The sequence below is a fragment of the Fringilla coelebs genome, assembly GCF_963513975.1.
Source record: "Fringilla coelebs genome assembly, chromosome: Z".
In the NCBI taxonomy this organism is placed as follows: Eukaryota; Metazoa; Chordata; class Aves; order Passeriformes; family Fringillidae; genus Fringilla; species Fringilla coelebs.
Window position 1 is genome coordinate 12,438,311 of NC_140031.1, and position 15,195 is coordinate 12,453,505.

General features: G+C 39.7%; 1 protein-coding gene across 2 annotated transcripts in view; it reads right to left on the reverse strand.

Annotated features, from left to right (window-relative positions):
- The window catches only part of NUP155 (nucleoporin 155), a 29,835-nt gene extending 14,996 nt beyond the window's left edge, over positions 1 to 14,839 (reverse strand). The window contains exons 1-17 of one of the 2 annotated variants that reach the window (XM_084225170.1): positions 14,677 to 14,839; positions 13,527 to 13,664; positions 13,126 to 13,222; positions 12,266 to 12,336; positions 11,340 to 11,432; positions 10,421 to 10,587; positions 9,879 to 9,984; positions 7,823 to 7,896; positions 7,426 to 7,517; positions 7,198 to 7,295; positions 6,961 to 7,113; positions 6,580 to 6,680; positions 5,061 to 5,231; positions 4,285 to 4,395; positions 3,296 to 3,390; positions 1,502 to 1,590; positions 136 to 198 (exon numbers count right to left, since the gene is read on the reverse strand). In XM_084225170.1, coding sequence (XP_084081296.1) covers positions 136 to 198; positions 1,502 to 1,590; positions 3,296 to 3,390; positions 4,285 to 4,395; positions 5,061 to 5,231; positions 6,580 to 6,680; positions 6,961 to 7,113; positions 7,198 to 7,295; positions 7,426 to 7,517; positions 7,823 to 7,896; positions 9,879 to 9,984; positions 10,421 to 10,587; positions 11,340 to 11,432; positions 12,266 to 12,336; positions 13,126 to 13,222; positions 13,527 to 13,664; positions 14,677 to 14,812 — 1,855 coding nt within the window. In that variant the 5' untranslated portion in view covers positions 14,813 to 14,839. The remainder of the gene's footprint in view (positions 1 to 135; positions 199 to 1,501; positions 1,591 to 3,295; positions 3,391 to 4,284; positions 4,396 to 5,060; positions 5,232 to 6,579; positions 6,681 to 6,960; positions 7,114 to 7,197; positions 7,296 to 7,425; positions 7,518 to 7,822; positions 7,897 to 9,878; positions 9,985 to 10,420; positions 10,588 to 11,339; positions 11,433 to 12,265; positions 12,337 to 13,125; positions 13,223 to 13,526; positions 13,665 to 14,676) is intronic. The other variant, XM_084225171.1, reaches the window with a different exon arrangement.
- Between the last annotated feature and the right edge of the window lie 356 nt (positions 14,840 to 15,195).

The window sequence follows — 15,195 nt, forward strand, 5'->3', positions numbered from 1 at the left end:
TGCTAACATTATTGTTATGTTAGTTTCACATGCAAAATTATGAGGTGGTTGAATGAATTTCTGTCAGCAGTGTCTGACCCGCGACATGGGACATCCACAATATCAGAATCTTAATTTCACATGACAGTTCTCTACCCTTTGAGTAAACCGAGAAAGTAGTAGGAGAAGAATGGTGCCATCTTCCACCTGGACCTGTTACTGAAGCAAAATGGAAACATCTGCTTTGATACTAGGTTTGAAAGAGGCATTTATGACAGCATGACAAAAATAAGCAAACATTTAGACTTGGGAAAAATACATTTAGTCCTAAAATGAGTCTCCTTGTTGACTACAGAGTTTCCTGCCATTTCCCCCACAACCTTTTCACTCTTAGTCTACTCCTAGCACCTGTTCTTCCCAGAGCTAGTTCTCTTCAACTCAGATTTAATTTTACATTCTTATGCCTTGCCTCAGCTCTTGACCAGTTACTGTTCCACACCAAAAGGGTTGGAAACTGATGCCACTAATTCATTCAAGTAGTCATTCTTCTTCAGAGTTTTAATAGTAGTTAAGAATTATGAAAAAAAAAGTCAACTGTTTTTCCTAAATTTCATCCTAGCTCACATTTTTCTCCAATACTTAGGAATTTGGATCCATGTCAAAATATGGTAATGAAATGGAATTTCCTTGAATTCCAGGCAAACAAGTTTATTTCCCAAGTCTGCTGTGTAAAACGGAATGCCACATGTCAGATGAAGGAAGAAGATTTTATACATAACGAGTTCTATGTAAAAAACAATAATTAATTTAATTCAGTAATTCAATCAGAACTTGAAACTCATCATCATGAATTTCTTTTTTAAAAACCCTTTCAGTCTGAAATTGAGTAATGCATATTAAGAGACAGCAATTGTAGAAATTTAAGTGAATCTGAAAGTACAAAAAGGCCTTCACTCCAAGAAGCATCAAGTTCTGAGGAGAAAAAAATAGGAGAAAAACTTTTCTCCTTTTTAGGTGGCACTGAAGACTGAAGCAAAACCAAATGCTGAAGATAAGAGCTTTTTAAGAGAGAAATCACTCCAAATGACTAGCTCATTTCTTGATCAAATTTCTTCTTCCTTCTCATAAGCAGTATCTGTAGAAGCACGACAATGACAATGTAGGAAGATACTGTTATACCTACACAGCAACCAGCTAAGCTTCATGAAGTCTGAAATACATTATTGGTAAGTTGTTCTCTGGCTGCTGAAATGATTCTGGAAGTAAAAAATGTATACTGTCTTCACAGTGTCTTAACAGAGTATATGCAACATGGACACATCATTTGAGATAACGAACCCCTCACTAAATCCAAAAATCACTCAAGAGAAATGGAGGAAACTCTTGTCATCAACTAGCTAATAAGTGAAAAACACAGTCTATTTCAGACAGAAAGAACATAAGTACTTGTGAGAAGACAAAACAGAACATATTCAAGGAAAAAAAAAACCTGTCCAAAATGATGAAATGCTTGCTTACATACCTGCAGAAACAGGAGAACCCAAAATAGGTCCAACGTTGCTGGGAGGAGGCAGAGCTGATGGAAATCTCATTTGTGCTTCTCCACCGTATCTAAAGTTTGCAAGATCAAAAATTCTCAACCTGTCATACATAGCCCATTCAATTTTCATGCCTTTGAGAATTAACAGCAATTTTGGGGTTCTTTTAAAATAGGAAATAAAAATACCAGAATAGTTTTTACAAGAAATTTACCAATTCCTAAGTCAGACTTATGCTTTAGCATCTTTTCAAGATTTGCTTCTACAGGAAAGTGGAAAGAAGGGCACAGTTAAGATGACATGGTTGTCTGTCTATCATCCACAAGTAATTTCTATTAATCTCTATCCTATAGTGTTACATGAACACTTTGCTACGGCTTCCCTTGCTAACTCCAGAGTTATAATCCACATTTTTTCTCAGGTTTTGTGATAAAATTGAATTGAATGAAGAGCAACTATTCACAACCTACTGAAAACAGCTTACTGACTTTAACACCTGCACAAGTTTCGGCAAGGAACTAGTAAGTTTTTGGGAACACAACTCCCCAAGATGCACATTTTATCATCACTCTCAACAGCCATATCTTACCAAAAACTCCTTTCTCTCCCGGTAGGACAGCCAAGAGATGCACAAGATAGGGTCGCGAGAACCTCATTAGGTTCAACAAGACCAAGTCTAATGTGCTGCACCTGGATCAGGGCGCTGCTATACAGAGCACAGACTGGGGGAAAAAAACTCATTTGAGGGCAGTCCTATGAGGAAACATTTAGGGGTTCTCATGGATGAAGAGCTGGAAATAAACCAACAGTCTGCCCAAAAAGCCAACACTATTCTGGGCTGCATAAATAGAGGAGTGGTCAGGTGATTCTCCCCTTCCACCCTGTCCTTGTGATACACACACCCTCACTGCATCCAGCTCTGGGATCCTCACTTCAAGAAAGACTTTGGACCCACTGGAGCAGGTCACATGAGGCCATGAAGACCATGAGGGTGCTGGAGCAGCTCTGCTGTGGAGACAGATTGAGAGTTGGGGTTGTTCAGATGGAGAGAAGACTCTGGGGAGACCTACTAGCACCTTCCAGGACTTAAAGGGTGTCTTACAAAAATCAAGGAATAACAACTTTTTACAAGAGCAGACAGTGATAGGACAAGAGCGAATGGTTTTAAACTAAAAGAGCAAAGAGATTAAGGTTAGGTATTAGGAAAAATTTCTTTACTGTGAGGTAGGTAACGCACTGGAAGAAGCTGGCCAAAGACAGTGAGGATACTCCATTCATTAAAGTATTCTAGGCCAGGATGGTGGGGCCTTAAGCAACATTATCTAGTGGGTAGTACCCCTGTCAAAGGCAGAAGGGCTGAAACAAGGTGATCTTTGAGGTCCCTTCCAACCCAAATAATTTTGTGACTCTCTGTATACATCAACTTCTTTAAGGCAGCTAATGAAAATACACATATTTGCACCATACTAAGGAAATGCAGCACTTAAGATATGTGGGTTAGAAATTAATCCTCCAGAGTGGAAGTTCATAACTCATCATTTAAATTGTACTGGAAAAAACATACCAAACTAAACAGCAACACAGCCAAAGCAACCAACCAACCAAAAAGAAGAGCCACAAAACCCAAAACCACCACCACATCACCAAAAACTTCACACCTATAACCAAAAGTCACCAGGCCCTGAACTGGCAGCAGGTTAAAAAGCCTGTACATATGTTTAGTGACCATAGTGATCCTGAGCATAACCTACAGAATGACAGACAGAATTACAACTTACCTGAAGAATGCTCGAGTAGCCCAGGCAGATACTTCTCTATCATATGCAGCATTAGAACAGGCCAAAATAAGGCAAGTGGCACAGGCCTGATCCTCCTGGAGCGTATTATAATGTTAGTGTGGTATCTTATATCAAGTTGGTCAGAAATGTATAGAAGTTATATTCCTCAATAACTAAAATGTTAAAAACTTTCTGCATAATTTTATTTATAAGCCATGGAAATCACCTTTCCTGATATATAGACAAGAAGTGAATTCTAGCAAATTATTCCACTGTATTAGGTAAGATTTTGCTATACAGTTTTTGTAATCTCAATGCTACTACTGGTAGGGAACAATCTTCAGGCCTGACATTTAAATATGACTAAGATTCATGCAATTTCTATAAACACAAAAACATAAATTACAATTGTGTTTGAAAAAAAACACTTGCAAAAATCAGTGTCTGGATATTCTAATAGGCTGTTACAATATCAATTATGTTCTTTTCAAGCACAAGAGAATAGATTACAATGAACACTCACTACAGATACTACACAATACTAGTCATATTAAAATTGTAATCCACAATAACCAAGCTTCTGCTTGTTTCTTGTTTATCTTAAGCTGCTAATAAAAAAGAATACCCAGACCAGCTACACACATTTCTACTGGCCTTCAAAATATAAAAATCCCTTGTAGTGTTAGGAATTCAACTTTTTTAAACTCTACCTCTCCCGCTCTCAGATGAATTTCTTTCTAAACTAAGAAGTGCACTACACTTCTACATACAAGACATAGGAATTTCAGGGAAAGTGAATTGCACATTTGTTTTTAGATATCATAAAATGAGAAATTATTTCTCTATACGATATAGCTTTATGTAGACAAAAGAAAAAGAAAAATTTACCAATCACTTTAATTGGTAAATTAAACATTGACCAGAAGGTTGCAGCAACAATGAAAAGGCGACAACTCTTCCATTTTTCGTAACACATCAAAAGCTCTTACCTGATGCAACTTGAAAAATCTCTCAATCTCCTCTCCATCTCCACCTGTATTGCTCACAAGCAGATGCCGCAGCTGATCAACAGGTCTGAGTTTATGAAACATAACACTTCCCTACAAGCAAGGCAAAGCAAGTTAGGCTAAAGGTGTCTTTACTCTGTTTCATCTCAACACACCCATCTCCATGACATTTATCTTTGACATTCTGAGTCTTCCTCCACTGCACCACTGGATAAAAACGTACCTGGTGTCCAAAGCCCAGTTCCCAACCACCAGTGAATCAAGGAAAGGCAGGCAAGTACTGCAATGGTTACAAACTCTCCCTAAACTGAGTTATTTTGCTATTCTTAGCCTAACACAAAGTACAGAATTATATTCTGCATATGCAAGTATATGCAGAAAAGAAAGGCAAAATTTCAATTGCCAACAATATTTACTTGAATTACTTTTCTGGGCAGAAAATGACTGTTTCAGTTTCACATAATCAAGAGCTTAAGAGCACAACCAGGGCTAAAGGAACTTCCCAGATTTGTATCTGCAAGGATTTCTGGAGAGCAACAAAAACTATTAATACACTGTATGAAAAAGTTGATTTAAAACCTTTGAGTAAATTTAAAATAGGTACAGATAATTCCAGCAATCTTCTTCCTGATTCCTTTTCATGTTCAAAATACAATCCTTAAAACATGTCTAAAATGAATCATGTACAGGTTTAGATGAAACATCCAATTTCATACTTAATTCTTCTGGTAACCTATGTCAAGAAAAGCAATACTCACTTGGGCTGAAAGCAGAACAAACTTCTTAGGTGGCAGCATGTGTTGCTGCACAACAACAGGTGAATCAGTTATGGGAATAACGTCTTTATTTAGTGGTGTTACAATCTTCTGAACTTTGAATTCATCAATAGCAGAAAGAGCCCAGGAATGTCCATCAACACGGGTCGTCATCTGAAAAACAGATATTATCCACAGTTTGGTAGCAGAAATGGGTTTTGCACATCCATGGTAATGTTTTATTATTTACCATTTAAAATTACACAGAACAGAATCTGCTCCTCATACAAGAGAACCCAACAAAAATATGTTCATGTACTGTCTAACAAAGTTACCACTAAATTTACAGCTATATATGCACTGCTGCTTTTAGGAGAAAGGAAATAATACATTGCTTCTTTTGGGGGACCAGGATATTGTTTTACATTTAAATGTAAACAACTTGCAAAGTGAGGCTTCTACAATATAAACAGCAACCATCTAGTAACCACATCAGAACTAAGCATTGTAGGCATCATGAATTTAAAAGATTTCTTTAAATCAAAAAAAGCTGCAACTGAATCAAAAAGGTTTACAAGACCTTTGCAGTTGGCAGCAGTACTTCAAATATAACTCAGGAAGAGAAATATACTAGTGAAGACATTCCAGAAAATGATGTATGCTAACCAGAAAGAACTGCTGCTCAAGAACAGGCTGCAGTTTTTTTTGGGAAACCTAGTTGTTGCGGTCAGATGCCTTGGGAAAAAAAGAGGTTGGCACTTGGGATATTCATGTCTAAGTTTTTGCTGGAAGGGATCTGGAACAACTATAAAGTTCCTTTGTAAGTAATTAAACAGCAGATTAATCAAAACCTGACTTTGAAGCTTTTAACTTATATAGTCCCTTCATTCACTTCAACTCTGCCATATATTCAGTAACACCATTTTTGACATGTCACTCCTCTACCTCAGCAGAAGACTTGAAATGTCTTTCAGAAATGAAATATATGTTTTCCCTGAAATGACACAAAAGGGCAACTAAACCCCTCCAAACTTCTCTTACAAACCCATTTACATAACAATCAGGAAAATGAAAGTCAGAAACTGCCCACCATGAAATAATGAAGACATTGATCATGTGTGGATTTTAATGAAGATATGGCATGTAAGTTTAAATAACAAATAACCAAGTTTCTAGCATCTATATTTTATCAAATTTTATACTGATCAACACCACACCATTATGGACCGAGTGCCATATTCTTCTGTGCTTGTGCACAATATGCAGCATTGCTACAGACAAAATTCGAAGTCAGGTTTTAGAAGTTAAGGCAATTGCTTTTGACATAAAGGTTGCATCAAGCTAGAAAAGTATGCTTGAACTTGGGATCCCTACTAAGAAAGGCTCATTCAGCTTTGTAGAGTCTCATGAAATTTTCTGTCACCTAGTTATTTCTTGCAGACAGTATGATTCAGGCATCTGTTATTAGGAAAAAAACCATAATACCTAGATTTCATCAAAATCATGAAGAAGTCTGCTTTACCTGCGTTTCCATCATTGGCTTTTGAAAAGGGAAAGAATCATGATTGACACACCACAGGATATCATTATCTTCATTTTCTGAAGCTGCCATCAGCAGGACCCCTAGCAAGAATAGCAAAAGTAAGTCCATATTAGAAGCAATCATCATGCATTAAATGCAAACTCATTAATTAATTCTTAAGTTAGCAAAAGTCAATCTTTAAGCCATTATTGTACAATCTGAACAGCAACTAATATCTCCTGGATTTGTATGTCATATGGTACTTCAAAAGGTCACTTTTAACACCATTTCCCATTTAAAATAGACTTTTATAGGGATCAAAGTAATAATGACTGTCACACACAAAAAATAATCCTATTTGAGCCATGTTTCACTGCCTACCTTTGCTATAAAGAGCTCTGTGAACCTTTGCAGGCTTCTCTACATTTGAAGAAGCTGAAAATCCCGGTGGCAAACGGACATGGACCAAAGTTAACATAGAAGGACGAGCTGTTGGATGTTTAAATTGTGATGTACTAAAATATAGTCGGACACCTGAACAAAAGATAAGAAAGGTCACAAACTCTGAAGATACCATTTATCAGTTTAAGTAGAGTGGAATTAGCATTGCTTTTTTACCTGCATGTGTGATTGCTAGTAGTTGACAGTCTATGGATTCAGAATTTTCAATCACTGCTATTTGAATAATAGGCTTAAATACAGAACGATCAATTGTTCTGAAAAAAATAAAACAAAAAAACCCAATACACTTTTAAGTCAAAAAACATGCAAATTCTTCAAAATTGTATATTGTGAAACTATGGATCTTAAAGGAAGCCTCTTACATTGTAACTGTCATGAACATACCTGGCAATGCTCCCTGCAGCAGAAACAATTGCATTTTGTGAAAGAGAAGTAACTCTGGTCATTCCTTGACCATCTTGCCCCAAATCATAAACCTGCAATTCAATAACACAGCTTAGTGATTTATGAATTAATTAATAAATTCAGCCTCACTAAAAAAGAAGTGACTCAAGCTATATTTTTATGTTGTACTCATGCTTCTATAGAATTGAGGCTACTCTTTCCTCAGAAAAGTAGTTTTTCAAATCTTCAGCACACACATTGCTACAAAAAGATAAACATGAGTAAGGGCCTGACATAGCTACAGAGAATTCTCAGGTATTATAGTGAACTTACAGAGGTGCCTGTACATTATTACACACATGAATAACAGACCAAAGAGTCATAAGAAGTCACATACTTGCAGGACTCCTTTTTCTGAGCGGGTGTACAAGATATTTCGAGAGTTGTCAATGGCAATTTGAACTACAGGATCTGGAGGAAGAGGAAAAAAAGGGAGAACCAGCAAATCAACACTGGACTTGGGAAAGCAAGTTTAGGACAGAATGTCTATAAAATAATGAATTGTAAGTTCACAAAAACTGCATTTTCATACAGGACTGCTGCTGTAAGTGATTCAAAACAGTAATCAAATAACAACTGCTAGTAAACAAACAACAAAAAAAATCCCAGAGAAAAAAACTGTAATTTCAAAATAATTTTTCACTTAACAGTGAAAGAACGTAAGATTACTCACTTATACATTTTCCATATTCTTGGTGATACCACTAAGCACCTATTAATTTTGTGCTACATATCACTCATTTTAGTTAGAAATGTTAATAAATGCCAAATTTTTCAGGATTTGCTATCTACATCCTGAACTAAACACACAATCTGTCTCGATTTTAAAGAATCACTGAGTTGGAAGAGACCTTCAAGATCATCAAGTCCAACCCATGCCCTAACACCTCAACTAAACCATGGCACCAAGTGCCACATCCAGTCTTTTTTTTAAACACATCCAGGGGTGGTGACTCCACCACCTCCCTGGGCATTCCAGTACTTTATCACTCTTTCCATAAAAAAACTTTTTCCTCACATCCAACCTATATTTTCCCCTTACACAGCTTAAGGCTGTGTCCTCTTGTTCTGTCAGTTGCTGCCTGGAGAAAGAGACCAACCCCCACCCGACTACAGCCTCTTTCAGGAAGCTGTAGATGGTGATAAGGGCACCCCTGAGTCTCCTCTTCTCCAGGTGGAACACCCCCAGCTCCCTCAGTGGCTCCTCGCAGGGTTTGTGTTCCCAGCCCCTCACCAGCCTCGTTGCCTCCTCTGGACGCGCTCGAGCGTCTCAACGTCCTTCCCACACTGAGGGGCCAGAGCTGGACACAGCACTCAGGGTTTGGTCTCACCAGTGCTGAGAACAGGGGAGAATGACCTCCCTGCTCCTGCTGGCCACACTGTTCCTGATACAGGCCAGGATGCCACTGGCCTTCTTGGCCACCAGGGCACACTGCTGGCTCATATTTAGCTGGCTGTAAACCAGCAGCCCCAGGTCCCTTTCTGCCTGGGCACTGTCCAACCACATCTTCCCCAGCCTGTAACATTGCAGGGGGTTATTGTGGCCACAATGCAGGACTCAGCACTTGGGACTTCTTGAACTTCAACCTATTGGACTCTGCCCATCCATTCAACTGTTCTAGGTCTCTATGCAGAGTCCTCCTACCTTCCATCAGATCGATACATGTTCCCAGCTTAGAGTCATCTGCAAATTTACTGATACAAGGCTCAATACCCTCATCCATGTCATCAAGAAAAATATTGAACAGGACTGGCCCCAGCACAGACCCCTGTGGGACACCACTGGTGACTAGCTGCCAGCTGGATGCAGCACCCTTTACCACCAGTCTTTGGGCCTGGCTATCCAGCCAGTTCCTAACCCAGCAAAGAGGGCTCCTGTCCACGCCGTGGGCTGCCAGCTTCTCCAGGAGTGTGCTGTGGGAGACAGTGTCAAAGGCCTTGCTGAAGTCCAAACAGACAACATCCACAGCCTTTCCTGCATCCACCAGGTGGGTCACCTGGTCATAAAAGGAAACCAGGTTGGTCAAACACCACCTACCCCTCCTAAGCCCATGCTGGCTGTGTCTGATACCCTGGCCATCCCATTAGTGCTGCATGATCACAATATAAACTGCTCCATTACCTTACCAGGTACTGAGGTCAGGCTAACTGGCCTATAATTACCAGGATCCTCCTTCTCACCCTTTTTGTGAATAGGCATCACACTGGCCAGCTTCCAGTCATCTAGAACTTTTGTGCAAATTTTCTATAGTAATGAACCACGGCAAGTATCATTGACAGTTAATAACTAAGTACTCCAAGTAACCAAAATATTCAGACTGACTTCTTGGTAGCATTATTTAAAAGGTTACATTAAATTATCAGCTAATAAGAACTTTGATATCAGTACTTACCATCCTCTGAGAATGTGAACTGTAGCAACGAAGGAATAAGAAAAGACAGCGCACTCTTTGAATGATTAATTTTTCTACAGCGCTGGCTAAACCAGCCTGCTTCAGCCTAAAATTTAAAAAAATACAGCATTGAAAAAAAAAAGCAGAACAAAAACCAAACTAGGAGTGATATCAAAAGTCATTCAAAGGACGAGTATGAAAAATGTAAAGATCTAACTGCAAACTTTGATTTAATTGGACAAGTATGTGTTATTCAATGGAAAGAAAACACTGATCTCTAAAACAAAAATTCTGCATAAAAAAAGTGTGCCAATAACAAAATTTGAATTTTTAAGGTTGACCAAAACTGCACTGTTATTCCCCACATAAACACTACTTCTTCAAAGAAAATGCATCTACCCTAAGTTGTTGTGCAACCAAGACATGGAACACAATTACAGAAGAAAAGAGACTGCAAACTTGACATGTTTTAGAACTATTATTGCTGAGATCCCGCAACAGTGAAACAATGAAAAAAGCCTGTGTGTAAAAACAACAGTCACCTGGTATGCTACTTCATATAAGCAGCCATCTTTTCCTGCCAGAAAAATCCTCCCGTTATCAGTGGATGTGATTGCCAGGATGTAGGTGTTGTCAGTAGGGAGCGAATACAGAGGATCTGGTAGCAGCTGCATTCCTCCAGACATGCTGTCATTGAGTGATCCAGTACCTTAAGTAAACAAAAAAACATAAATCCTCTTTAGTTTTTAAGCTGTTTTAATAAATACTACAGGTCTGTGATAAGAAACATTTCAGAAACCAGAAAAAAAACAACAGAAAATTTCATTTATGAAAATATTCTCAAACAGCGTTTGTCCAGTGTGAACTGCAGAGTAATAAATCCATTCTATGTAGGTTTTCAAGGAAGGAAACAAACTGTTTTTCATTTCTATAGACTGTTCTGTCCTCTAAATCCCACCAAGTCCAAAACACAGGTTTTCTCTCGTTTTCTCTTTCACATAGACACATTATTAAAAAAAAAAGTAGTATGGTTCTCTCACTTTCACCAAACAATTTTTTCTCTCAGTATATATGGCATAAAAACATTCTATGAGGTTCTCGATTTTTGTGGTTGGAATACAAATGCCAACAAAATTAATGAACTCTATCCACAGTTTCAAGATTCATGCACCTATCTTCTCTTTGTCTCCAACACGCTCTTTAATTAACAGGAGCATCTGTTTCAAAAGCTTTTTTTATATTAAATAGGTAAGTAATAAAACTCAATGCTTCTCATGGAGTCCATGATCCAGCAAGTGCACACACCATAAAAATTATCTTCCCTGCTAGTAACATGATTTAAAAATTTAAAAACGAGGTACTCAGCACATGCGGTTTTTAAATTTTTTTGAATGACTGCTAATAAAACTGCCATATGTTTGGTCATTAACACACTGGGAATAGGAGAGAAGAGAGTATTACCTGATTGTATATTAGAACAATGAAGCCCTAAAATCACAATATCCACAGGAGTAGCCAGCACAAGTAAGTGTCGTACATGAGGCTGGAAGATACCTAAATAAAAAAAGACAATTTTAGTTTGCACCCTGCTTCTCTGATCACAACGATGTAAGTAAATAAATCCATTGGAAAGCCACATCAACTGATTAGACTGAACAGTCACATGTTAAGCCTAATGCTCTGTGGAATTCTAGAATTAGAAAGGAACGTCAGCCAGCAGCTCGACTTCCACTTCATGAAATACAGGACCTTTAAAACAACATTTCTCTTACCAACATACTTGATTAAACTCAACTCATTTGCCAATTCAATTTTGACTTTAGTGTTATCTTAGCAGTAGATACTGAAATAACTGGGAGGGCTAGAAACCAGAATCTCATAGAAATTATTACTTGAATTTGTAAATTTATAAACAGTACAGATGTTAAAGCATGAAGTGGAGAAAAAATGCAAGCTTATCAGTGAAAATAATTGTAAAACTATACGTTATTTTTGGCTCATAATTAATTTCTAGTGGTTCTAAAATCAAAACAAACCCACATAGTCTGTGTGTACATATATACATATACACACACAAACCACAGATTTACGCATAACATAGAATCATTGAGGCTGGAAAAGACCTCCAGGACCACTGAATCCAACCTTGAGACTGAACATCACCATGTCAACTAAACCATAAGCACCAAGTGCCGCATCCATGCATTAAATACATATGCATGTTAATATCTACGCATATTTAAACTCAAAAGCATACTTTGACTTTTATATTACCTTACACTGCATGATTTGTATAAAATACAAATGCATATATACAAAAAGACTGAAAAAAATACACAGAAGGTTCAGTACTGTCTAATTCTAATCTCTAGCATAATATTCCTTACCTGCCTTTGGCTTTACAAGGCCCACTGCAAGAATAGTTTCACTGAGGCCATCAAAATAAGCCAGATCTCCTCTGTCAATAAATACACAAAAAACTGCATTAAATTTGTCATACAACATCACATAAAAACAAAGTAAATAAAATCAATGTATATTTAAAAATTACTGATGCTTTTGCAACACTCTGAAGCCATCTACATCTTTCACTTTCAGTGAAAGTAGCAGGCCACTTGAGTTGCTTGAAGCTCCTACAGTTCATTTTCAAAGCAAATCCAACTGCAGCATTTTGTATTTTCAGATTCTTAATTCATACAGTCTACTCTGAATTACACAATGCAGCATCTGCAATACTGATTAACCTCAAGAGAAGGAAATCACATGGGATTTTTTTTTCCCTTATGAAAATTTCCAGTTTTACACATCCATAAAATAAGCAAGGATGGAGAGTTTCAACTACAATGCTTCAAAATACTAATGCCCTATTACTTACATTGTGGGAATGACTTGTCACTCAGTACTTACTAAATCTACCTATAAAAGTTAGGCAATTAGAGGGATTTTTATCTACTTTTTTAGCAAAGCCCTTCCATAGGAAGAGCAGTAACTTTAGGATATTAGATATGTCTGACCCAAAGCAAATTCATTTTCCTTTCTCTCACCTGTGGATGATTTGGCAGTAATATTACTAACTCTTAAAGATCATTATACACTCAAAAGTTTCAGTAAAACCTAAAAGGAATTAAGCTAAATTAAACTGAACAGCACACCTCCATGCTTCCAGTAAACAATCTCCCACTGCTCCAGTTGCTTACTTCTGGTACAATACCAATAGAACAACAACAGGAATGCATCTTCTACGTACCCATCCTCGTAGTTCCACATAAAGATGTCACTGTCAATGGTCAGCCAAGCTCTGCTTATCTCTGGAAATACTCCCATCATACAATTGCACTGCATATCTGAAGCACTGCTGATGTAAGGATTAAATGCATTTTGGCAAAATCCTCTTCAAAGCATTTAAAAAAATCGTTAAAATATAGTATTACACAAACTGCATACTTCAATTCTTCACTTAGAAACCAATTCCACCAACAACTCTATGCAAATGCGCCTTGTTAACACTTAAAGTGCTATTAAGAGAACCCGAACACCGAAGTTTTTTGCTGGGAGTCTGACAAAAATATTGGGGAAAAAAATATGGAGGAAAGCTGTTTCTAATATTACTCCTTACACAATCTAGGACATTTGTTTACAAAAGGATACGTCCAAACTGCTCCACTAGCTCTGGTGGAAGTGGGACTCGGCGGACGGAGCTGATTTCTGGAAGATTGGGTATTGACAGCAAACCTGGTCCTTGTAAAGGATAATCCATATCTGACATACCAGATACAGTAGGGCTACCTACAAGTAAGAACCAAAAAACAAAAAAAACCACCAAAATCAAATGCCTTGATGCTGCAGAGATTTTTAACATGTAAGTATCACAAGATACATGTGGACAGAGGTTTCTGTAGGAGCAAAATCACAAACAATAAATCTAAATCTCAAATGAGATAAGAGCAAACAGATTTGCAAACTCTTAGAATAACTCACCTGGACTCCAGCCTACTCTCTACCCTGTGATACCCTGCAGTGCTTTTTTGATTGTACGGCCAGGCATTCACATGAACAAGCCAGGAGCATATTCCTTCACCTAGAAAGGCTGCCTGTACTCCCAGGACCGACTTAAAACACCTACATATATATTCACTGTTTTATGTGCTGTGTATCCATGACGCTGCCAGAGCAGCTACACTCTGGCCATGCCATCACTGCACAACAGAACGCAGCTGCTCTTTGTTTACATCCAGCCACCTCTGGATATATACGATCAGAATGCCTCTTCGGAGCCCACTTTGCCAGCCAGCCAGCACTATGAAGGAAATGCTGCCTCCACGTGTTAAGAGAACAAAACGAATTTTTGGTGGGATGAAGTATATCTTATACCACCAGCGTGACACAAAGCTGCAAAGAAAAAAGAAAGTCAAGCTTAAGAGAGCTTTTCAGACTGCGTGCAACTTAGACATGGTGGTGGGCACGTGGCTACCAAAAGAGCATTCTGCACGGGACTTCCCAATAATTTCCCAAGACTGGAAAATTAGAGCCGTTTCCGTCACCTTTCAGAGGGACAGAAGGCACCTGAAGCCCAGTCCTCCTGGCCTCATACAGTGCTCACGTCCGCAACTCTCACCCGCGCACTGAAGCGGACACCGCACGGCCCCACCCCGCGGCTGAGACGCCTCCTCACACCCGGCCCCAGTCCCCGAGCAGGGCCCATAGACCGCACGGGTGTCCAGGCGGGCCGTGCCAGCCGAGGCCGCCCCGCGGCGGGGCCCGGGGCCACAGGGACCCCGAGCGGCCGCTCCTCGCTCACCTGGCGCCGGCACCGCCAGCAGCTCCGACAAGTCCGGGTAGCAGCGGTCGTCCTGGATCTGCCGGTCGATGATGCGGCCAGCGATCTCCAGCGCCTCCTGCGCAGCGGGCGCGGCCGGGCTCGAGGCGGCTGGCATCGCGACGGAGGCGACAGCGGCGACAGAAGGACAGCGGCGACACGGCGATGGCAGGGCCGCGCTCTCGCGCCGCTTTACCGCCCGCCCAATCCCGGCAGGCCCCGCGCGCCAGGCCGCTTCCGGCGGCGGGAAACGGGGGAGCGGAAGGGAAGGGCTGGGAAGGAACGGCCCGGGAAGTAACGGCCCGGGACAGGCGGCGGGCGGCGCCTCCGGGGAGGGGAGGTGGTCGCTGCCAGAGAGGATCAGTGAAAGAGGCGACCAAGAGGGGACCTCAAAAGAATGAACCAGCCTCTGCTCGGTTGTGCAAAGGGGAAGAAGCAATGGGCAGAAACTAATGCACAGGAAGTTCCGCCTGACCATGAGGAACTTCTTTATTGTGCAGT